Source organism: Aphidius gifuensis, linkage group LG5, assembly GCF_014905175.1.
Source record: "Aphidius gifuensis isolate YNYX2018 linkage group LG5, ASM1490517v1, whole genome shotgun sequence".
Classification (NCBI taxonomy): Eukaryota; Metazoa; Arthropoda; class Insecta; order Hymenoptera; family Braconidae; genus Aphidius; species Aphidius gifuensis.
This window is the reverse complement of record NC_057792.1, coordinates 11,056,918-11,083,177: the sequence shown is the minus strand read 5'-3', so window position 1 is coordinate 11,083,177 and position 26,260 is coordinate 11,056,918. Positions and strand designations below refer to the sequence as shown.

Sequence of the window (26,260 nt, the reverse complement as noted above, 5' to 3'; positions counted from 1 at the left end):
ACATTAATTTCGGCAAGACTACGATATCCGTGGCGACAAGATTTTATGACAGAAATTAGAACGTCTTTTCGAGAAAAAAATAATGGCCGCAACAGAATTTCGATATCTCGAATTTTTTTCGAGATATCGAGAGCCCAAGATATCGAATTTTTTTTTTTTGTTATTTTTTTTATAAATAAATGGTATATAAAAAAATTAACTTTAAGCTCGATATTAATAGTATTTTTTATGAGGAATAATATGGATTAAACAGCAATATCGTATCTTTGATATTTTTCGAGATATTGAGATTTAAAGGTGAAAAATATCGAAATTTTTTACTAATTTTTTATTATTTTGCTATTTTTCACTATAAATAAATTTAAAAAAAAATAAACTTATTAATGATTTTAGTAGTATTTTTTACGAGGAAAACAATGGTGATGATAGAAATTCAATATCTCTAATAGTTTTTGAAATATAAATTATTGAAAATTCAAAATATCGATATATTTATAAAATAACGAAATGTCACCAGAAAAAACTAGATTTCATAGTTATATTTGGACTTGAATGAAAAGATGTAGCTAAGGAAAAAATGTAGCTAAGGAAAAGATGTAGCTAAGTTAAATATGTAGCTAAGTAAAATATTCAGCTAAGTGAAAAATAAAGCTGGTGACATTATGTAGGTATTGTGTGTTTGGCTAAAATTGAGACTACGTAAAATATTTAGCTAAAGAAAAAATGTAGCTAAGTAAAAGATGTAGCTAAGTTAAATATGTAGCTAAGTAAAATATTTAGCTAAGTAAAAAATTAAGCTGGTGAAATTATGTAGGTATTGTGTGTTGGGCTAAAATTGAGGCTACGTAAAATATCTAGCTAAGTAAAATATGTAGCTAAGTAAAATATCTAGCTAAGTAAAAGATGTAGCTAAGTAAAATATTTAACTGAGTAAAAAATTAAGCTGGTGACATTATGTAGGTATTGTGTGTTTGGCTAAAATTGAGACTACGTAAAATATCTAGCTAAGTGAAATATTTAGCTAAGTAAAAGATGTAGCTAAATAAAATTTTCAGCTACGTAAAAAATGTAGCGACTTATCATTTTTCTTTATCCAAGTCCAAGTATAACTATGAAATCTAGTTTTTTCTGGTGGCATTTCGTTATTTTATAAATATATCGATATTTTGAATTTTTTAATAAATCATATTTCAAAAACTATTAGAGATATTGAATTCCTATCATCACCATTGTTTTGCACGTAAAAAATACTACTAAAATCATTAATAAATTTATTTTTTAAAAAATTTATTTATAGTGAAAAATAGCAAAATCATAAAAAATTAGTAAAAAATTTCGATATTTTTCACCTTCAAAGCTTAATATCTCGAAAAATATTAAAGATACGATATTTCTGTTTAATCCATATTATTCCTCATAAAAAATACTATTGAAATCGAGCTTAAAGTTAATTTTTTTATATACCATTTATTTATAAAAAAAATAACAAAAAAAAAAAATTCGATATCTTGGGCCCTTAATATCTCGAAAAGTATTCAAGATATCGAAATTCTGTTGCGGCCATTATTTTTTTCTCGAAAAAACGTTCTAATTTCAGCTGTCACATTTTGTCGCCACGGATATCGTAGAATTGCCTTAATTTCTCAGCTACATCTTTTTCTTAGCTACTGCTTTTCCTTGGACATCTTAATTTATTTAATATTTAAAATTATTTTGGAGCTAAGGAATTACAGTTGCCAAAGAAATTCTTTTTTAAGCAACATGTGCTGTCGAAACGCGATCGAAACGGTGTCGAGACAGAGTCAACTGGCATATAGTGATATAAAATTGAAAAAAAATTATTTTGGCGATTGTTTATACTTTAAATGCTTAATTATACTGTTTTATTATGTTTTTTACATGCAATTGTTATTAACAATTAATTTAAAAATTATAAACCAAAAAAAAAATTTTTTTTTTATAAATTTTTACAAGTTTTTTTTTATTTTCTATTATTTTTTTATAAAAAAAAATACACATTTATCATTAATAAAGTCTATTATACTGTTTAAACAACTTAAAACAATGAAAAATGAATAAATTAGACAGCTCTCAATTCGGTGTCGAAAGCCTGTTGATTTAGTGACAAAATATCTCGGTAATAATGACTGAGTCAATTACCGATGAATGGTCTGAGGCTCGACAGCTTTCTGACTCCAGTAGAAATGCGAATCTTGTCAATCTAACCTTTCTACCGTGTATAGTTTATTCTCTTATTTAATATTAAATACATGTACTAGTCAAGGTTTCAGTCAGTTTAAGTTATTCTCATTATAATTTTATATTTATTTCATATTTTTCCAACTCATTTTTAGTATCCGGTGCTCGTGAATTACGTTTTATATATGCTGTCGAATGGCTGTCAAATCGCTGTCGACTGAGTGCTACATTGGAGAGTCGAGCCATCCGCTAGGGATATATTCGATGTTGATAGCATGGTTTACTTTTGTCAAACCATTCTTTGACTACATAAATAGAATTCCTCTGATGTTTTTTTAATATTTTTAATTGATTTTATAGATTCTATTATTATTGTTTTTAATAATGGACAATAATGCCAAAATTTTTTCCATATTTCATCAAATATTTTCAAAAATAATGAAAAAATTTTTACAAGATTATCTTGAGGTCGAAAAAGATGTAATACATCTGGATCCTCTAGATCATGGTCAGCCGTGTACTCACGATAACGAAGGTAACCTTCAGAGTTTGTTGATTGATCTAAGGGGGTTTTAAACCAATCATTTCGAAATTTCCCACAATTATATTTTTGAAGTCCTCGATGAGCTATAAAGCCACAAAAATATGTGATAGCTTGTTGAGCATACTCGTCAAGTTCTTCATATATATTCTCTTGTGACTCTTCGACATTTTCAACACTTTCTTTAGATTTTTTTGTTTCACCATACAGTGTATCAACATCTTCAAGTACTCCAACGTCATCATCTTCTTCTACATCAGGATAAATATTGCTGGATTTTTCATAGAAATTAAAGACTCTGCATTACCATATACACATGGTAGAAATACTACAGGTATGGCAGTGCGCAGCCTGGTTTGGCCGCTGTGAATCGACCAATCAAAACGTCGCCTTCTCGCCACAAAAATGGAAGACTTTATGCGCGCGCGATACAAATTTGTTAAGAAAATTTTCAAGTTTTTTTAAAATTTTTCAAAAGTTATCATATTTATTCAACTAGATTTGGTATATTTTATAATGATTCACATACATCAAAAATAAAAATTAATTATTTATATTAAATAAATAAATCCAAGTATAATAAATACAACACATGTATTAATTGATTTTATAACAACAATAATGAAAAATATTATTAATAAAATAAATTATAATTTATTTGTTAAAACTAATGAAAGTTTTTTTTATTTTTGATTTTTTTTTTGATTTTTATAAACATGCTCCACATATATGTATTTACAACAATATAAAATAATTTGTCAAAACAGTATGTTAGAGAGAGAGGCTCTTATAATAGAGATTGCGTGTTAGAAAGAAAAGCAAAACAGCTCGATGGCGCGTTGTTGATTGGTTGAAAAAATAAGGCTGCGCAGAACGCGACGAAAAAAGCATGGACTACTGCCATACCTGTAGTACTTCTACCATGCCATATACATTTGGCTACGTAGTACCTATTGAACAAAGAACGGAAGATGGCGCAAAAACTAGTGAATTATAAAACTATCGGCGTGGGACCTCTCAGTCTTCTCTCTGATCGCACGTAAGCACTCAATGTCCCTACCTGCACCCGTATTCACGGGGCAAAATTGTTCTCATTAGGGCTTTTTTTTCCGCTGATGGCGCTTGACAAAATTTTTTTTATATAGATTTCACATAGAAAAGCTTCACCCGTATTCAGAGGATGTTCTCATTAGGGCGTTTTTTTTCCGATGGTGGCGTTTGTGAAGCCTTTCTATATGAAATCTATATAAAAAAAATTTTGTCAAGCGCCATCAGCGGAAAAAAAAAGCCCTAATGAGAACAATTTTGCCCCGTGAATACGGGTGCTGGGGTGCATTCCTTTAATAAAAATTTTTTTTTCGCTCTGCAATTTCGCCCTGTAATACCGACAAGTAGCTAGAAACAGAAACAACGACAAAAGTGATAAAATTCTCCATGCAATATCCTAGACTTTACTAATGTCTAGTACGACCTATGTGACAATAACAAGCAAGTACAACAAGTCTATTTTCTATTTATTTCAGTTTGATATAACAATTGAACAGTCATTTAGGTAATTCTTCCAATAATTGGAAGCTTAAAAAAAAAATGTCATGTGCCAGTACTGCCACTACAAGAAATAGCATTTTCCTATAAAATTTTGGTCAGTATTACAGGGCGAAATTGCAGAGCGAAAAAAAAATTTTTATTAAAGGAATGCACCCCTGGCTTCCGCACTTTTGGCTGTGTTCACTTTTGAAAACCGAAAAAAGGACCCCTGGTGGAAATATTACTCCGGCATTACTCCGGCATTTCTCCGTTTTTGGCCCATTTCCGGAGAAATTACTCCGGCATGAGGTTGATGGCGGAAAAATTACTCCGGCATGGAATTGATGGCGGAGAAATTACTCCGGCATGAGATTCGTGCCGGAGAAATTATTCCGGCATAAAGTTGATGGCGGAAAAATTACTCCGGCATGAAATTGATGGCGGAGAAATTATTCCGGCATGAGGTTGATGGCGAAGAAATTATTCCGGCATGAAGATGATGGCGGAAAAATTATTCCGGCATGAAGATGATGGCGGAAAAATTACTCCGGCATGAAATTTATGGCGGAGAAATTATTCCGGCATGAGATTCATGCCGTAGAAATTATTCCGGAATGAAGTTGATGGCGGAAAAATTACTCCGGCATGGAATTGATGGCGGAGAAATTATTCCGGAATGAAGTTGATGGCGGAAAAATTACTCCGGCATGGAATTGATGGCGGAGAAATTATTCCGGCATGATATTCATGCCGTAGAAATTGTTCCGGCATGGGATTAATGCCAGCAAAATTATTCCGGCATGGGATTGATGGCGGAGGAATTATCCCGGCATAGGATTCGTGCCGGAGAAATTATTCTGGCATTAGATCAGTGAAGGAGAAAAAACTCCGGCATAAAACTAGTGGTGGATTCATTTTTCCGACATTAACTTCATGCCGACAAAATTATTCCGGCATGAGATTGACGGCGGAAAAATTACTCCGCCATGAGATTGATGGCGGAGTAAATACTCCGGCATGAAAGTAATGTCGGAAAAATTAGTCCGCCACTAGTTTTATGCCGAAGCATTTTCTTCAGCATTCATCTTATGCCAGAATAATTACTCCGGCATAACATTAATGCCGGAGTAATTAATTCGGCATGAGATTACTAAAAAACAATGTAGAAATGTTATATGTTCATCAATTTTATCAAATATATTTATTTAAACTAACCATCACATTTAATGACTCAGAAAAACTAAAATTATATTTTCGGAATGTGGTACGTTTATAATTAACTGCTTTTCCAAGATCTATAAATTTATCATCAATCATATAATGTACACGCCATGATAAATCAGCAGCACGCATTGACGTAGTTTTGGCATAACACGTTGTTCAACATCTTCTCGTTGTAATAATGTTACAATATACTAACACATGCATCAACAGCTAATAAACGAACAGAATCTTGTTCATCTCGTGCAAGTATAACAAACATTAGAATTGAATCAGATTTTAAATACTCAATTTCAACAACTTTCGCAAATTCTCCCAATTTTGATGATGCTGAACGTCGCCCCATTAGTGTATCATCTTGACATAAATTACAAAAATGATTTCTTAATTCAGCTATTGTTGCTGTACTTACACGTGGATAAGATACACTTATTAAACCACATGTCGATGTTCTTGACGTAAACCAATCACCAGATGCCAAACGTTGTACCAATGGAACAAAATGTATCAACTCACAACGAGTATGTTCAGCACAAAGTGCCAAGGCAATCGTTGAAAGTTTTTTGATTGAATTTAATCGCAGCTATAAAATAAAAATATATTCATTAATTGTAATAAAATAAAATGTTCATCATATTTACATTTTAAACAAATTTTAAGTCAACTGATATGATGAAATTAATATAAAAAAAAACCGCTCCAGTTATAACCTCATTGTTACAAACACTTGCTGACTAAGATCGAGTTATTTTTTTTTTTTCAAACATAAAAAACTTTGGTAATATTTGAAAAATAATAATTATTGTACTTACTTGTAAATTTTTATTTTATAAGTCATCGATCAGAACTGCAATTGGATAAAGACTGTCGTCCGTTGGTGAGTCGGCTGCTGCCATTTTGCTGAACCACAAATTTATCCAAGCAGAATTCATTTATTCTGAGTGTTTTAATATTAGCCCGGGGCACAATATGGCTTTTTTTATTATTTTATTTGTTTATTGATATGATTTTCCATTGCCTTATATACTAGGGCACAACACTACAACTTTTTTCTTTTAACAAGATAATGAATAAAAACAATCGACGTTGCTTCCACTGCTATGCCTGCTATGCTACAGTGGCGCACACATGTATATGAGTAGCGATGGTGAGCAGTAGAGGTGGTATTTCTGGCAGCCGTCCGGCGACTCGGCGAGGATTAGATTATAAATGTGTGAGCGAACTTGACAATTTTTTTTTTTTATAAAGCATGTGTATGTGCGGGGTTGGATGTGGTTCTCCATGAACCAAAAGAACACAAAAGAATAGATTGTCATATTATAAAAATGTTCAACCGATGAAAAATACTTCTAGTTTGTCTGCTCAAAAATAGTATTTATTAATAACAATTGTAATATTTTCTCCGCCATCAATCCCATGCCGGAAAAATTTATCCGCCATCAATCTCATGCCGGAGTAATTTCCCCACCATCGATCCCATGCCGGAGTAATTTTCCCACCACCAATCTCATGCCGGAGTAATTTCTCCGCCATCAACCTCATGCCGGAATAATTTCTCCGCCATCAATTTCATGCCGGAGTAGTTTCTCCGCCACCAACCTCATGCCGGAGTAGTTTCTCCGGAAATGGGCCAAAAACGGAGTAATGCCGGAGAAAGCCGGAGTAATGCCGGAGAAAGCCGGAAAAAGCCGGAGTAACGGCGGAGAAATATTTCTACCAGGGACACCCAGTGTTGGGTTTGTATAATACCGCGGTATCATACCGGTCGTAAGCCTCGGTATAATACCGATATAATACCGTGGAGGTTTCATACTTTCATACCGCGTTAGTAATGCCATCTGTAGGAATTTTCGTATATCACGTCACACATCATTTTGAATTGCTCATAATTTAAATTTAAGAATATCATTCCTTTAATTATAGCATAATAGTGATAATCTTCATCCTTTTCTCAGACTTTTGTCAGTAGTAATAAATTTATTGAATATATTAAAAGCTATTGACAAATGTCTAAGGAGAGGATGTGGCTTACCTGTTAATTTCTTTGGCTCAATTAATTCTTTATAAATCAACATGTGGCAACACCCTTCCTTAGTTATTTTTTCCATAGTTTTTTATTTATTTATTTATGTAAAAACCTATTGGAAAAATGTCTATGGACAGAATGTTGTTTACATGTAAATTCATAAAATATTAATTTAGCCAAAGAAATTAATACGTAGGCAACATCCTTTCCTTAGCTCATACTTTTCCCATAGCTTTTTATTAATTTGAATAAATAAAAAGCTATAGGGAAAATAGTAGCTAAGGAAAGGAAGTTGTCACATGTTAATTTATACGAAATTAATTTTGCCAAAGAAATAAACATGCAGGCAACATCCTTTCCTTAGCTACCATTTTTCCTATGACTATTTATTCATTTAAATAAATAAAAAGCTATGGGTAAAATGGCAGCTAAGGAAAGGAAGTTGTCACTTGTTAATTTATACGAAATTAATTTTGCCAGAGAAATTAACATGCAGGCAACATCCTTTCCTTGGATAATATTTTTCCCATAGCTCTTTATTTATTTAAATAAATAAATGGTCATAGGAAAAATGGTAGCTGAGGAAAGGATGTTGCCTGCATGTTAATTCCTTTGGCAAAATTAATTTCGTATGAATTAACATGTGACAACTTCCTTTCCTTAGCTACCATTTTTCTTATGACCATTTATTTATTTAAATTAATAAAAAGCTATGGGAAAAATGGTAGCTAAGGAAAGGATGTTAATTACTTTGGCTGAATTAATTCTTTAGAAATTAACAGGGAAGCTACATCCGTTTCTTAGCCATTTGTCAATAGCTTATTATCTGTTCAAATAAATTGAAATACATTACTGTTGTTGTTTTTATAATCAAATATTGTTCATATTATTTGTTTATTCTGTAATACATCTATTAATATATCAACAAAAAATTTGACAGTCGAGAGTTTTATACTGGTATGGTCAAGAAGACTAGAAATACAGGAGGACGAACTTGCCTCAAAAAACCGTATCGCTATACGGTCGCCGCATAATTGAGGGGCGCTAGTAGTAACACGGTAACGTGCGCGAATTGTATCGCTTTTTTTTTACAATGCGCACAATACAAACATACTCTGACAAACACTAATAGAGCATTATACACATGATGTTTGTCAGAGTATGTTTGTATAATGTACATTATAAAAATGACAATCGCACACGTTAACACCCTGTTTTGACTCCTCTCGTTTCTCCCAGGCACGAGATAGGGAGTAAGTCCTCCTGTATTTCTAGTCTTCTTGGGTATGGTATACAATTTTGATGCCATAGGGGGCGTTCCTGAGTTTCATACTTTCATACCGGTTCAATACTTGCATACCGGTATGAAAGTATTAAACCCAAAAATCGACCATTTACCCAACACTGGACACCCCATTTTTGTGAAAGAAAGCAACTAGTGAGAAAGAAAGTATGAGAGAGAAAACAAACGCAGTGTTATTATACCAACATAATAACAAAAATCTGGACTTTTTAATGAAAAACGCAATGTTGAAAAATTCAATCTGTTTGTGAAGAAAAAAAAATATACGCACTATGAATTTGATTTTTTTTTAAAAAAAAAGCTTGATATCAAATCATCGAATGAGTGTGAATAAAATTTCAATTTTGTCACTTTATATATTTAAAAATTAGTGATCTAAGATTAGCAAGTACAGAGGTTACCTCTATTCGGTGTATAATAGGCTTGGTAGTGTTTTTGTGCTTTCATTATATTTTTCAATAATACTTTTTTTTTCTCATACTTGACACAAAGCAATACCATGCCTCTCGATAATAGAAACCGCTATTCAACAATTTGAAAAAATGTGTCAGTGAAATTACGAAGGAAATCGTTTTCGCGTTACCAATTGGCCAGTCAATTGCAAATGTGACGAATTTATGCATACCTGGGTAGGATCGATCATTAATAGAATAAAGGTGCAATTATAGAAAAAAAACGAGAAAATCGTGAATCTAAAATGAAACTTGTTTTTTACTTTTTCATAATATACCTATGATAATTAAAAATTAAGATTCATTATCAGGTTTTGAGCCTGTTTGTGACAAATGCCGTACGATATCAACCCAGTCCCAGCCACGTGGTTTTTCTCCTTTGGCGTCTACTCTATTCCATTGACGCCTTTTTTGAGCTTTAGTAAGCTGCTCTTTTTTAACAAATTTTTTAGCTGCCTCATCCTTTCAGAAAAAGAAGATTTTTTATCAGTTTGATATTCAATAACTGAATACATTATAAATATCATACAAAACTATGAAAAGAAAAAATCTTAAATTACAGTTTGCTGTTCATCATTTATTGTTACTTGAGATACTTGATCGCTCATGTCTATAGATGTGTGAGGTTGATCCGCTGTTAACTCAGCCAAATGCTCCTGGACTGATTGGAAAAGTGAATAGGTCATGGCACAACCTAACCATTGCTTTGCTTCTGCATCAACATAGTCCCTAACTTTTTCCTTGACTTTCTGAACACTAAACACTGAACGGTTAGGTATCTTGATTAAATTTCTTTCAAAATAATTTTTCTCACGAAAAAGATGTACTTACATGTGTTTATTATAAAAGGTTTCCATATTTATAGTTGGTTTTTCAGATGGATATTTACTACCCCATAAGATTTCTAAAAGAAATGATTTGGGGTTATTGTCTTCACCAAACTTGAAAAGAAATAGAAACCAAGCATTAAATTCACTCAAACGCCAAAATAAATAAAATTGGTATATTTATTGAGATAAAGCATACCTTGTATTGATAAGTTGTTGGGTTAAGTTCTTTAAAAGCACTGTCTCCTTCATAAATTGATAACAGAACTTCTCGCTCTTCACTTTGTGCTTCTGCATCAGTCATTTCCAAAACGTATTTTCAGTAAAAGAAATTCGAAAGTTGGAAGCTAAATTTTTTTTTAACACTAGCTCTCAAAATTAATTGGGGTTGGAATTTAGTAGTCGTTGTATGAAGCATATATGTACTCCTATATTGCTAACGTCCTATCTATACAATAAGTAGATTTCCGCAATGGTAGGGATGTGCGATACTTGGCGATATATATTGGTAGCCGATATATATCGATATATATCGGCTACTGTTATCCGATATTTTTTTGACCCGATCATGGAGGTGTATAAGGGTAATCGAATTTTACTGAAGCTCACAGAATGGAGCAAGTCAGTACACATTATCGTCAGTGACGGCGCTAGTCTCATCAAGATCCGAAGTCACATGGTGTTTTTGTTTACATTTTTTTTTATTTGTGTGGCTCAGTTAGAGTATTCCTTTATGTTGTAAAAAAATAATCCAACTCAATAATATACATTATTTATTTAACAAATGAAATTGAAGCAATACATTTTAATAAAAAACAATACCAAGGGTAAGCAATGGCTAAGGAAAATTTAATGTTAAATAGATAATTTTTTATCAGGAGACCCGGTAGGGTCTCGCCTCAATTTTAGAACGAAAAAAATATATAGAACGAACGCGAACTCTCTACCGCGTATAAGTATTTTAAGTTTGTGCTCTGGACGTCATAATTTCTAATTTATCAATTTGCAGTCTAACTATTGGCCGAAAAAAAAAAATAAAAATAGTTTTATCATATATATCGATGACCCTCTTTCTAATAAGCCTACTTTCGATTTTTTCCAATAACTAATAAAAAAGATATCAATATCAGTAAAAGCCAAAAACAAAAACTTATTAAAAAATAAATTTCTCAGCTAAATGTCCTCGTTGCCCCCACTCTCGAGACGTTTCATGTCGTACATACGGATATGTGCATGTATGCATAGTTATCGATTTTTTTCTTGTCCGTGTGTGTGCTTGTTCTTTTTTTTTTTTAATTCTCCCTTACATAGCTAAATATAAGTATATATATATATGCATGTTTCAATTTTCGATTTATTTATATGCAAGAAGATTTGTTATTTCTTATATATAATTAATATCGTTATTATTTCATCATTCACGGTTAAATGAAAATATGTAGAAGAATTATACAGGTGCGTGAACCTGGCCTGCATATAAGTCCTGGAAAAATTATCTAGAATATACTCATTAGAAGCGTCTTAATTTGTACCATTTTGCACCGCAATTGTTTTGATTTGTACCTTAAAATTAAAGAGTGGAGAAAGGGTTAAAACCGATTTTTTTTCTAGATGACTCAGGGGGAAATAAAATTGCTACAGACGCAGAATAATTTGTACTAAAGCCCTGAATTTGTATCTCAAAAATAACAACAAAAAAAAAATTATTTACTCCGAAACGTTAATTAACAATTGAATATCTGCTTTAATTATTGAGGTAAACATTCCATTCTAGCTCACGTTCTACTCTTCAAAATGAAAAATAAATTATTTAAAAACATTTTTGAGGCACCATGCAATCGTTAATGAAAATTTTTAATCAACAATTGCATGGTGCTTTTAAAAATCAATATTTTCAAATAATTTTTTTTTTGTTTTAAAAAGCAGACGTTAAGCTAATTTGTACCTCAATAATAATAATAAAAAAACATGTTACTCCAAAATTTCAATTTACAATACTTTGTTATTATTATTGAGGGTACAAAATTAGCCCACGTTCTGCTCTTTAAAATAAAGTAAAAATTATTCAAAAATATTGATTTTTAAAGGCGCCATGCAATTGTTAATAAAACATTTTTATAATATTATTAACATGTATCTGGCGTTATCTGAAAGCGCTTAAATTTTTTTCCATGCATATTCAACATACTTTTTAAAATTTTGCTATTTTTTTTTATATTTCACTTCTTTTGATTATTAAAGCTATGATAAAAAAATAAACAGCTCATCTAAAATTGAGGCTTCCAGATAAATTTTATTTCGATTACATGTGATGCCAAAGTTGACATAAGAAATAATAATAGTCTAATTAAAGTTTTTAAAAAAAATATAAAAAATAATCAACTTATTGAGGATGAATATCAAATGCGTGTTGTACAAAATCCACAAAATGTTTATGATGGCATTAATGCATAAAAACCAGAAAAACCAAGTTTTTTAAATAAATTATTGAAAAACCACCAGAGGGTTTGTATTTGTATGGTGCTGATGGTGATATTGGAAAAACCATGTTGATGGATCTCTTTTATGATTGTTGTATAAGGTAATTTATTACAATTATTTTAATAATAATATAAATAAATAATTAATAAATATCATTGTTTACAGATTGAGGAAAAGGAACGTGTACATTTTTATTTATTTATGCTAGATGTACATGGAAAAATTCATCAACTTAAAAAAACAATAAAACGTGATTATAGTAGCACAGAACTTCTTATTACTTACAGAACTTTTTATTAAAATATACTGCTATAATTTTATTTGTTTACTAAATAAAAAAAATACCAAAGACAAGCAGTGGACAAAGAAAAAATGGAGCTAAGAAATTAATGCTGCTTATTTAATAATTTTTCTGGCTGCATTAATTCTTTTGCTCGATTATTTCTTTGGTCACTGCTTGTCCTTGGAATTTTTTTCATTTATTTAACAAATAAAATTGAATTAATACATTATAATAAATTAAAATACTAAGAACAAGCAGTAGCCAAAGAAAAAATGGAGCTGAGGAATTGATGTTGCTTACCACATAATTCTTTTGGCTGCATTAATTTCTCAGCTTCATCTTTTCCTTATCCTCTTGCTTGCCTTTGGTATTTTTTTTTATTAAAATACCAGCAACATTAGTCACATATGATTATCAAATATTAAATTCAATGTTTTTAATTCATCATGGATTTTTATAAATTCAATTTTATCTTGTCTGAAATTTATCAAAGCATAATAGCCATGATTTTTCAATAATCATATCAACAACTGGTGGTATTGGATCAAATGGTTGAAGTTCTGTGCTACTATAATCACGTTTTATTGTTTTTTTAAGTTGATGAATTTTTCCATGTACATCTAGCATAAATAAATAAAAATGTACACGTTCCTTTTCCTCAATCTGTAAACAATGATATTTATTAATTATTTATTTATATTAATATTAAAATAATTGTAATAAATTACCTTATACAACAATCATAAAAGAGATCCATCAACATGGTTTTTCCAATATCACCATCAGCACCATACAAATACAAACCCTCTGGTGGTTTTTTTGTCTTTTTTTCTTTTCCAACTAATTTATTTAAAAAACTTGGTTTTTCTGGTTTTTATGCATTAATGCCATCATAAACATTTTGTGGATTTTGTACAACACGCATTTGATATTCATCCTCAATAAGTTGTTTATTTTTTATATTTTTTTTTTAAACTTCAATTGGACTATTATTATTTTTTAAGTCAACATTTGCATCACATGTAATTGAAATGAAATTTATTTGGAATGATCTTTTTAATAAAAAATTATTTATTAAACATTAAATTTTCCTTAGCCATTACTTACCCTTGGTATTTTTTTTTATTAAAATGTATTGCTTTAATTTTATTTGTTAAATAAATAATGTATTATTGAGTTGAATTATTTTTTTACAGAAAAGAATACTCTAACTGAGCCACACAAAAAAAAAAATGTAAACAAAAACACCATGTGACTTCGGATCTTCTCGCTACTAGCGTCAACACTGGCAAAAAAATGTACTGACTTGCTCCATTCCGTGAGCTTCAACAGCTCCCTATGCTAATCATATATGTAATACTACTATATTGCTAACATCCTATCTTCCCAATAAGTGGAGCTTTTCTGGAGGCAAGAGCGTCGACGATATGTCCTTCTCTTTTCAGAGCAGTAAAAAATGAGAAAGAATAGGGAGCGTAGGGAGGGTTCGGGTTAACTCGACAACTCACCAATACTATTTTTACTTTCTCACGTATATTAAATAAATAAAATAAAATATTTTAAAATAATTGAAATAACTAAATGAAAAAAAAAAAAAATGAATGAAAAAAATTATTTTACTTTATTCAATATTTATTATTCAAATACACGGAGAAAAAAAAATTCTAAAACTAATACAAAAACTTCTTAATTATAGAACTTTTGTTCTTGCAAAAAAAGTTCTTGGATTATGGAAAAATTTTCTTATATTAAATAAAAAACTTCATAATTCGAGAACAAAAAATTTCTTGAATTATGGAAATATTGTCTTGAATTATAACAAATACGTCTTGAATTATGAAAAAAAATTCTTAAATAATAACAAAACTTTCTTGAATCATGGCAAAATGTTCTAATTTTTAGAAGTAAGGTTCTTGGTTTATGGCCAAATAGGACTTGGATTATGACAAATACTTCTTGAATTATAAAAAAAAATTCTCAAATAATAACAAAAATTTCTTGAATCATGGCAAAATGTTCTAATTTTTAGAAGTAAGGTTCTTGGATTATAACCAAATAGGTCTTGGATTATGACAAATACTTCTTGAATTATAAAAAAAAATTCTCAAATAATAACAAAAATTTCTTGAGTCAAGGCAAAATGTACTAATTTTTAGAAGTATGGTTCTTGGATTATAACCAAGTAGGTCTTGGATTATAACAAAATGTACGCGATTTTAGAAGTAAGCTTCTTGGTTTATGAAGTATTTGTTATAATCCAAGAAAAATATTGAACAAATCAAGAAAAAAAATTCTTTTACATAAATAAATATAAGAGAAAAAAAAAATTATGTTAACAATCATTTTTTTAATTGTTTGTTGGTCGAATTTTTTTTTTTTTTTTGTATCAGAAAATTTTGCCTGAGAAGTGACTTGAACTCCTGACCCTAACAACGCTACCTAAATCTACCTATTCTAATTCCGACGCTTTACCGACTTAACCACGACGCGATTATATATACGACTACGATTTTATTTTCCTTATGATACCAAATTTTTTTATTTAAAAATTAATGACTTGATCTAATAAAATTTATGTACTGAATTATTAATAAACACGAATGTGTTTAAATTATTACAAATAGATATAATAAAAATAAAAAAATTAGTTTATTCATTTATTAAAATATTTATATCAAAGAAAATTTAGGAGACATTTATTTTAATCTTTTATTGTATGAATAATATTAATGCATATAATACACAATATTTTTTTTTTTTCAAATTTTATATACACTTGTTTTAAATACTGAATTACGAATGAATTGTCAATTGAGGGTCTGGATGCAATGACACGTTGAGCGCTCGAAGACATGGAAATGCGACGTTGTTTCGGTGGAAATTTAAAATTGAAAAATTAAAAAAAATTTTAGAATTTTTTTTTCTCAGTGTAATATAATTATTCGTACATTTAAATATATTTGTATACATATGTATGTATATATATACAGTTGTATATGTCCATATATATGTTTGTATATAACCATATATGATTGTATACAAGATTAATAAACTAAGCTACCAAGTTGTATGGTTGTATATGATTGTATATAGTTGTACATAGTTGTATATGATTGTATATGGTTGTATATAGTTGTATATAGTTGTATATGGTTGTATATAGCTGTATATGGTTGTATATAGCTGTATATAGTTGTATATGGTTGTATATAGTTGTATATGGTTGTATATGGTTGTATATAGTTGTATATGGTTGTATATAGCTGTATATGGTTGTATATGGTTGTATATAGTTGTATATGGTTGTATATAGTTGTATATGGTTGTATATAGTTGTGTATGGTTGTATATGGTTGTATACAAACAGTTTATACCTCATGAACAAGTTTATATAGTTTTATAAACTTATATACAAATTTATATGATTGTATAAACTTATATACAACTGTATATGGTTGTATACAAAGTCACTAAAATAATCAACTTTCTATATACATCTATATACGATTGTATATGTTTGTATATGATTGTATATGGTTGTATATGGTTGTATATGGTTGTATATGGTTGTATACAAACCGTTTTTCCCGGGTAGACAACAAGAATATGCAGTTACTCCAGCTGCAACTGAAACACAAAAACCAGCTGCCACTTCAGCAACTGTATATCGAAGCTGCTGCGACTTCTGATGAGTGTTGCCACATCAACCACTTGGTTTGGTAAGAACAATATGCATGTTAATATTATTCTTTTATAAACATATAATAATATATATATTTTACATTTTATTGTTGGGTTTATTAAAATAAATAAATATTATGTTATATTTAAGTATAAACATGCAGTACACAGCGTTTGCTGTGCTTGTAGAACTTCTTTTGTTATTTCTGTTTTGTTTTTTCCATAGCTGCAAACCTTCGAACAGAAACACCAACATCAACGTCCAGCGCCAGCATCAACATATGATGCAACTAGACATATTAACAACAAGCAGCACAACCAGTAACGTATGCATCAACTGAAAACACTTCATGCCTAAAGGACAAACACATATCGTGGTGCACCAAGTGAAGCAACAATTCAACAAGCTCAAATATATTAAGCATTGTTAAGCATCTAGCACTAGTTATGTACAATCAAATGCAGCACAAGATATATGAAACATTTTTCTGCCTCTACTACACTACCAACTGCTGTAAATATAGTGAGTTGTTTATTTATTCTTTGGATATTATTTCTGTAAAGCATAATTTATTTTTTTAAACTAATATTATCGTCATTGACAATAAATACTGATGACGAAACGAGTACATCAAAATGAATTATTACTGTAATATTAAAAATTGAAATATTTTGAATTTTTTTTTACTTACCCGGGAAAAAATCTTGAAGATACCGAGAGATACATGGAAAAGATACACGCAGGGGTGCGTTCCGTAGAGGACCGCGGTCCACCAAAAATAGGCGTGGTTTATCATGGTGAATTTAATTCCATTGTAGTGTCAGCACTGCTATGTATTACAGGTGTGTTCGTTCACTATTCACACGGAGCGTATGCAAGGAAGCGCTAGAGTTTTGCGGTCATTTGAAGAAACTTTAGTAACTAAAATTTACTAAAACATTCGTTATTTTCAGTCATTGTGTTTATTTTGTTAATTTAATAATTTTTTCTCAGACGCAAGAACAAATTACCAATTAATAATAATGAAAGAGAGCGAAAGAACTGGAAAAACGAAATTTTAGTTACTACGGTTTCTTCAAATAACCGCAAAACGCTAGCGCTTCCTTGCATACGCTCCGTGCATACGCTCGGTGTGAAAAGTGAACGAACACACCTTACAAAACGTAAACAAACGTAAACACCGGAACGGGGTATTGGGAAACGCACAATTCACCATGACGTCTGGTGGTAAATTTCTGGAAACTACCTCTTCCAGTCATTCGTATGTGGTATACACAGTATATATGCTAAATTATTAAACAAATAATATTTTTACAAATAGTTTGAAATGTCTGGTACAAAATTTTCACGAAAACTGATTAAAAAAAAAAAAAAAACAAGACTTTACGTTTCTGGGTGCAACAGTTATTACAGGAGAAATAGAGATCTGAGTTTCTATGCATTTTCGAGGTTAGACAAACAACAACCTGTCAAAGTAAAATCACATTTTGATAATATATCAAGTGGCAAACACATGATACTCATCACTTGAATCAATTTTTACACCAATACTCGTAATATGTTCCGCATATATAATACGATTTTCTTCAAAGAAATTTCGTGAGGAATTCGTTTTTCGTGCCCATGAAAGTATATGCTCAATAGTTAATAACATTTTTTTAATAAACAATAAAATTCTATGCTAATGGGATATACTTGACTGGAAGTCATTAGTTTCTTTTTTTGCCAACTGCTTACAGCGATTGGCCACGCCCACAGTGCGTTTCCCAATAGCACTGCGTGTATTTCGGTAGGGGCTTACTTTTTGTAACCAGTGGACCGTACATCAACGCAGAAGACCAATTTTCGTCGTAGAAAGAGACAGAGAATGAGACAGACAGACAGATAAAACGAGACGATATATACTTTCTACAAGACCGACTTTTCAATAACTAATTTACCTACATTTCATTTATCGTCATTTTTTGAACTTATGAAAATTAATTGAATTTTCTATGCTTCTAATAATTTATTCTAATAATTAATTTCGTATAAATTAACATGCGACAACTTCCTTTCCTTAGCTACCACTTTTCCTATGACAATTTATTAATTGAAATAAATAAAAAGCTATGGGAAAAATATTAGCTAAGGAATGGATGTTGCCTGCATGTTAATTTCTTTGGCAAAATTAATTTGGTATAAATTAACATGTGACAACTTCCTTTCATTAGCTACCACTTTTCCTATGACTATTTATTAATTGAAATAAATAAAAAGCTATGGGAAAAATATTAGCTAATCAAAGGATGTTGCCTGCATGTTAATTTCTTTGGCAAAATTAATTTCGTATAAATTAACATTTGACAACTTTCTTTCCTTAGTTACCATTCTTCCTATAGCTTTTCGATAATTTTAATAAATAAAAAGCTATGGGAAAAATATTAGCAACATTTTTTTTTTAGCAATTTGTCAATATTTTTTTATTTATTCAATTTTAAAATTTTAAATTCTAAAATTTTATGACAAGTTTGTGATTGAAATCGGATTGAAATAATAATATAAATTATGCTTTTTTTAATATTATTTCAATTTATTTGACGAAATCTGCTTTTGAGCTGGTAATGTAGAATTGAGACCGATATTGTAGATAATAAATGGGATTATCATTTGATATTAAAATAACTAGACCTTGTCTGGTGAATCGGGAGGAACTAGACTGCCAAATAAGCCTCTACCGAAATACACGTAGTGCTATACCCCTGCACCGGAAAATATAATTAACATATTCCAAAGAAAAAAATAATTTGGTATAAAAAAAAAATTATCAATTAAAATGGTAGGTGTATATTGTTGTTATCTCAGTTATTTAGCCTGTAAATTGTGTTTTTTTCCAAAGTTAATGCTTCAAAACATATCATAACTCAAATGTAAGGTTAGGACAGCACTCTGTTATCTTTCAGGATCTTAAACTGGCTGATGTTGCTGTTCATTTTCAACAAGAACATTACCATCTACATCAGTCAATAGATAATGTGTTTGAAGTGAAATGTTTCTTTCCATTTTCTTAACTGTTATTAACAAATTTAGTGTTTTAATAATTTTATTCAGTACAAAATTTAGTAAACATCACAATCCACTACAATAACAATACATACATAAAAAAGTGTAAAAAAAAGTATACATGAGACTAGTTATTTTTTAGGGATTCCTAGGGAGATTTTTAATTTTTATGGATCCACTCTGATGATCGCCAAAAAGGACCGCGGTCCTCTACGGAACGCACCCCAGATATCCCATTCAATTATATCTTCAAAGACATGCGCAGATCCTCCAATGCCTCGGTATACCTTCGAAGACACCCAGCGGTATACATAAAAGTCACGGTTGCGATTGCTAGGTATCTTCAAATATCTTCGAAGATCTGGAAAAATCGGGGGTACGTTCTAAAACCTTCGTTCGGTTCGGTATATTAAGACGGTGGATTTCAGTGTTTTTTTTTGCCATTTTTTTTATCGCAATAATAAGTTAATCACTTATACGTATTATTGGTGAGAATAAAAAATAACTAACTAATATTATTCTCCTTCCTCTACTGAAAATCCATCAACTGACGCTAATATAGAAAAGTTTAAAGGGGTGGTTAAAATTTTCATATGTTTGATTTAGGTGTGTTCGTTCACTTTTCACACCGAGCGTATGCACGGAGCGTATGCAAGGAAGCGCCAGCGTTTTGCGGTCATTTGAAGAAACTTTAGTAACTAAAATTTACTAAAACATTCGTTTTTTTTAGTCATTGTGTTTATTTTGTTAATTTAATAATTTTTTCTCAGACGCAAGAACAAATTACCAATTAATAATAATGAAAGAGAGCGAAAGAACTGGAAAAAACGAATAGCAATAAATAAATAGTAAATTTTAGTTACTAAAGTTTCTGCCTTTGCATACGCTCCGTGCATACGCTCGGTGTGAAAAGTGAACGAACACACCTTTTGAATCGCTGTCATTTTGATATACCAAACCGAACGAGGTTTTGGAACGTACCCCTGTAGATGTCTACACAAACATAATCAAGCAAGGTACCTGCAGGTATCTTCTAAATTTTCCCCTGGGTATCTTCAGAGTTATTCAGTGGCAAATATAACATTCAATGTTATGATCGCTGGGACGCTGGGTATCTTCAAAGATTTGTAGCGATCTGTGTAGGTGTTCACAGATATTATCAAATCTGGTATCTGCGGGTATCTTCAAGATTATTCCCCGGGTATTGATAATTTATCATGTCACCTAGACGTTTTTGACAGTTCGATTCATTGATTTTAATTGCACAAAATTTTGGCTTTTGCCATTCAAGCAAGTCATTAATAATTTATTTTTTATTTTTTTTTATAGAACTAGCAAGCCCTGGTGGAAAAAATATCCCGCCAAATATCCCGGCATATCCCGTAATTGACCTATTGGCGGGTCATGTATCCCGCCAATATCCCGCCACAATTTATTTTTTTAAATTAAATAATTGTTTTTTCGGGATGCCTCTTATTTTTTTATTTTATCTAAGGCAGACATGTTGGTTTTTTATCTCGGCTATCTCAAACTGAACTCGGCTTTGCTCGGCTTTTTTTTAATATATAATTGTGTACGGTGACTTATGGGACGCATGGAAGGGGAAAAATAGGTTTTAAGGGAAAAAACTCAGTTCCAAACACTCAGTAGCTCGCCTGTACAAAACCTGCAGTCCAATACACAGGGCATTACAATTTAGGGCTTTTTTCTTCCACTGGCAGCGCTTGTGAAGCTTTTGTATGTGGAATCTATATAAAAAAACTTTCACAAGCGCCATCAGCGGCAAAAAAAGGCCCTAAATTGTAAGGAATTTGCCCTGTGAATTGGACTGCGGCCCCAAGAAGACTAGGTTTCTGGCAAGAAGACTAGAAATCAGGAGAGTCAACTCCCTGTAGAGGGGGATAGGCCAAATGGGACAAAATATGTCCTGCACCTCGAGCTTCTCAAATTTGCCATTTTGGCGTTGATGGTTCTCAGCCGTACTTATGCGCTAACTATTTTCAATAAATACTGTTATAGCGCAGATTCGTTTGGAATAGCGTTTTTTCTTTTTTTTTCTGTCATGTTATTTATATATATGTTTTATATATCGAATTTATACATAAGTATGTATCATGAGTGACGAGTTTGTTGTATCAAACAGTGCTCTACCCACAACACCAAAACAAGAGAGTATGAAGGGCTTTCTTTGATACCAAAAGTAAGTAGTTCAACATTGTTAGACCAACCCTTTGATAAAAAAGAATTCTTGCCATAATTCGATTGTTTTTGCTTATTTTAACAGTTAATTATTAATTAATGTTTCAAAAATCATACTTGCATGCTTATAAAATCATTGATGTATTTGTTTTTCTTAAAACCCTATTTATTAACTTTTTCTACGAAAAAAAAAAAAAAAAAGAGGCCAAGGAAAAGCAGTAGCTAAGGGATAAAAGTAGCTAAGAAATAAATGTTGCCAAAAAATTATAGTTTTAAGGAATTAATGTTCCTTAAAACATAATTTTTTAGCAACATTAATTCCTTAGCTACATCTTTTCCTTGGCTACTGCTTTTCCTTGTACATTTTTTTCTAAAAAAAAATAAAATGACATGTATTTTATTCATAAAATAAATAAAAATACCAAGGACAAGCAGTAGCTAAAAAAGAAATGTAGCTAAGAAATTAATGTTGCCAAAGAAATTATGTTTCGAGGAATTAATGTAGCTCAAAACATAATTTTTTGGCAACATTAATTTCTTAGCTACTTCTTTGCCTCAGCTACTGCTTTTCCTTGGACATTTTCAATTTATAATAATGAAATTATATGTACACTGAGAGAAATTTTAAGTAAAAATTACAAACGTATAAGAAAAAATTACAAAGCGAATAGTAAAAACTGCGTTCCTCCGATTATTTGTAAGAATTATTCGTATATTGATAAATAATTTTTACAATAAAGTTATGTAAAAAATTTGGCCATTGACTATATACAACACTAAGCCATAAAAATTACATAATTTTATTGTAATTTCTCTTTAAAAAAAATGACTAAATTCACGATACTCACACGTAAATTCTAGCAGACTGAGAATTTACGCACTACCGGTTTTAGAATTTACTATATTTTATTATAAATTTTATTTAAAAGTTAGACATTTTTTGTGCTAAGTTCGGCAGTTTGTGCTAGATTCACGGAGAACGGCAATCAATTCTCGGCTACATTTTTTCTTTTCTTTTTACACGCTCAAAACTCGAAAACTAATCGATAAATAGAAAAAATTCATTCTTGATAAATTGTTTAGAAATAAATTACCAACAATAAACCTCGCTTAACCCCATACCTAGCTTCAACAGATAAGGCTGTAGAAATGCTTGAAATTACATGACAATTCAATCATTTGTTCAATCAGTCGGCCATCTTTGTATTATTTCGCCCCACAACCAGAATTTTTACAAAGCGATATAGTAAAAAATATTTAAGTCTATGCTAACTTTTATATGTGTACATGATAAATTTTATTATATATATTAGAATATTTATTAAATTGTTCAGTATTTTTTATTCGAACTTATAATATTTTTTATCGTTTCCACAAAACATGTATGTGCTTTATTTTAATTAACTCATAACTCATTATCTAAGACATTAATCAAAAAAAGTAATTCTTTATAAATTGTTTAGAATTGAATTCTCAATAATTAACTCCACTCAACCCCATGTCTATCTGCAATAGATAACGGTGTACAGAGACTTGAAGTAACATAACAATTTTTTGACATTGTGTGACATTTTACATAATTTTATTGTAGAATATCATCTCTCGCGGCCAATCCCAGAAATAAAACAAAAATTACAAAGCAGTATAGTAATTTCTATTCAACATGGGTTTTAATTTTTAGTTAAAATTTCTCTCAGTGTACTTTATTCATTTAATAAATGAAAAATTCCAGGGACAAGCAGTAGCTAAGAAAAAGATGGAGCTAAGAAATTAACATTGCCAAAAAATTATATATAATTATATAAAATTATATATATATAATTTTTTGGCAACATTAATTTCTTAGCTTTATCTTTTTCTTAGCTACTGCTTTTCCTTGGACCTTTTTATTTTCAAAAAGGATTTAGTTCTGGTAATATGAGAGTAATTCAACAATTATTGACACATTTAATAGCAACTTATTATTTTTTAAACTGTGAATCAATCGACTGCCAAAAACTACTGGTAAACTACCAGTAGATTATTGGTAAGTCTTTCCGGTATTTCTTACCAGTAATTTACTGGTACTTTACGGGTAGGACTTACTGGTAGATCTTACCAGTTATCTACCAGGAGTGCTATTCTTGGTCCCGTATTGCGGGAGTTATTGCGGGTCCCGCAATAACGATTCGCCGGCAAGAAATATTAGTCGCTATAGAAAAACATGAAGGCGCTTGCTGTTGCTTTCATGTAAATTTTACTTTATTTTTGCATTTGCATACGACTATGGCAGCTTTACATGAAAGCAACAACAAGCGCTTTCATATTTTTCTATCGCGACAAACATTTCTTGTCGGCGAATCGTTATTGCGGGACTCGCAATAACTCCCGCAATACGGGACCAAGAATAGCACTCCAGTAGACTCCCGAGGAACGAAATTTATATATAACTTTATATAATTGTATAAAATTTTGTAAAGTTGTATAAAGTTATATATGGTTTTATATTGCCACTTTATTTATAAAGTTATATATAACATGTATAAAACTTTATATAACTATATAAAACTTCATACAATTGTATAAAGATCAATAACTATTACTTTTATAAAATTTTATACAAGTGTATAAAGGTATATAAAATTGTATAAATGTATATATATAACTGTATTTTAAAATGGTCAAATGCAAAATTTGCTTTGTTGATAAACGCTCAAAAAAAATATTATAAAGAAATGTTTTTCTTTTTTTTTTTTTTTTCTACATTAAATACGTAGACATAAAAAACTGTCCAGGCTCAGGACTTGAACCCCATACCTTTCGGTTACCAACCCTACGCAGTATCCGATGCGCCACGATAACGCATGTGAAAATAAAAATTTATTTGTTTTACATCAACAAGCAAAAGTCACGGCGGCGCAGTCGACTAAAAAGTGGGGGCAGTTGACATTTCTGAGTCCGTCATCAATTTTACTATGCCCCATTGTAATTTTAAATATGTTGCTTTGTATTTGTTAGTGACACCTACAGAAATGCCAAGAAAGTTATTAAAATTACTATGCTACATTGTAAATTTTCAGAGGATCATTTTAATTTTGTCCACAACAGCAGAGTAAATTTTATAACGAAATCGTTATTGGCACTCATACGGGGAAATTTACGGGAAATACGGGGACATTTACGGGTTTTACACACAATGTAATCAGTCCTACACATACAACGGTGGCTGTGTTTACCGTAAATTCTCTCGTAACCTGTATAAATGTCCCCGTAAATTCCCCCGTATTGAGTGCCAATAGCGTTACCGATTTTATAAATATACAAAGCAAAAAAAAAAAAATATTTTTTGCTATGCTGCAATGTAATTTTTTGGCTGGATTATTTTAAATTTTAAATTTGGTTTCTGTAAAAATTTCTTTATGCGTTGTAATTTTTTTATCGGGAAACAGCAAAAAAAAAACGTAAGAAAATTGCTATGGTACATTTTAATTTAAGACTACAATTGTTTTTTTTCGTTAAAATGATAGTAAATTTTTCAATAGTCAAAAGATAGTTCTTTGGTAATGTGGCAGCATAAAAAAATTTGATGAAATTATTTTTCCGTGTAAACTCTATTTACCCACGGAGAGAATTTTTTATTTTTTTTTACGAAAAAAACATAGCAAATTTTACAATGGCCCATAGCTGAGCTGCGCCATCTTTCGGTTTCATGATATTTTCATATGGGCCATAGCAAAATATCGTGTGGGCGTGGCTATTTTTTTTTTGTGTACCATAGTAATTTTTGTTATGGCCCAAAATTTATTCCATTTATTGAAAATATTATAAAAATTTTTTTTTTTATTGTCAATATCTATAAAATTTATTTATTTGTTTTTTTTTTATTTCTTTTTATTTTATTTTATTTTTTTAATTTATTAACCTAAACCAGGATTTGAACCCCAAACCTTCCGAACAGAATTCCTACGCGTTATCCGCTGCGCCACAACAACATTTACAAAAGCTAACATTTGTTTGTTTTTCATTAAACAAAAAAGACACGCCTGCGCGGTCGGCTAAAAGTGGGGGTGGTTGACATTTCTGAGTCTGTCATTGCTTTTGCTATGGCCCATTGTAATTTTAACCATGTTGCTTTGTATTTATCAGTGACACCTATAGGATTTCTAAGAGAATTAAATTTTTACTATGGCACATTGTAAATTTTCAGAGGATCATTTTAATTTTGTCCACAGCAACAACGTAAAATTTTATGAATAACAAAGCAAAAAAAAATATATATATATTTTGCTATGGTACAATGTAATTTTTAGGCTGGATTATTTTAACTTTTAAATTTGGCCTTCGTAAAAATTTCTTTATGCATTGTAATTTTTAATCTGAACATAGCAAAAAAAAAACATTATATAAATTGCTATGGTACATTTTAATTTTTCAAGACAAAAATTGTTTTTTTTTGTTAGCATAATAGTAAATATTTGAATAGTCAGAAGATAGACCC

The 26,260-nt window shown here is 30.5% G+C and overlaps 1 protein-coding gene and 1 long non-coding RNA gene across 2 annotated transcripts; one reads left to right on the top strand and one right to left on the bottom strand.

Moving 5' to 3' along the window:
* Nucleotides 1-8,762: 8,762 nt before the first annotated feature.
* On the top strand, nt 8,763-21,021 carry LOC122857609. Its single transcript, XR_006374240.1, has 4 exons — nt 8,763-9,143; nt 16,456-16,579; nt 16,768-17,064; nt 20,914-21,021. It is a non-coding gene; the product is annotated as an uncharacterized LOC122857609 (long non-coding RNA).
* LOC122857599 (RWD domain-containing protein 4) lies at nt 9,370-10,575 on the bottom strand. Its single transcript, XM_044159855.1, has 4 exons — nt 10,296-10,575; nt 10,101-10,210; nt 9,830-10,025; nt 9,370-9,731 (listed from the first exon to the last, which is right to left on the bottom strand). Exons 1-4 carry the CDS (start codon nt 10,398-10,400, stop codon nt 9,564-9,566), a joined length of 579 nt encoding a protein of 192 aa, XP_044015790.1. The 5' UTR covers nt 10,401-10,575; the 3' UTR covers nt 9,370-9,563.
* Nucleotides 21,022-26,260: the final 5,239 nt, after the last annotated feature.

Bases quoted from the DNA above. Each gene is read 5' to 3' on its own strand.
- LOC122857599 (XM_044159855.1), bottom strand. From the start codon at position 10,400: ATGACTGATGCAGAAGCACAAAGTGAAGAGCGAGAAGTTCTGTTATCA. The intron at 10,211-10,295 runs GTATGCTTTATC...TTTCTTTTCAAG, and splicing joins CAACAACTTATCAATACAAG to TTTGGTGAAGACAATAACCC. The intron at 9,732-9,829 runs GTAATTTAAGAT...TTTTTCTGAAAG, and splicing joins TAAATGATGAACAGCAAACT to GATGAGGCAGCTAAAAAATT.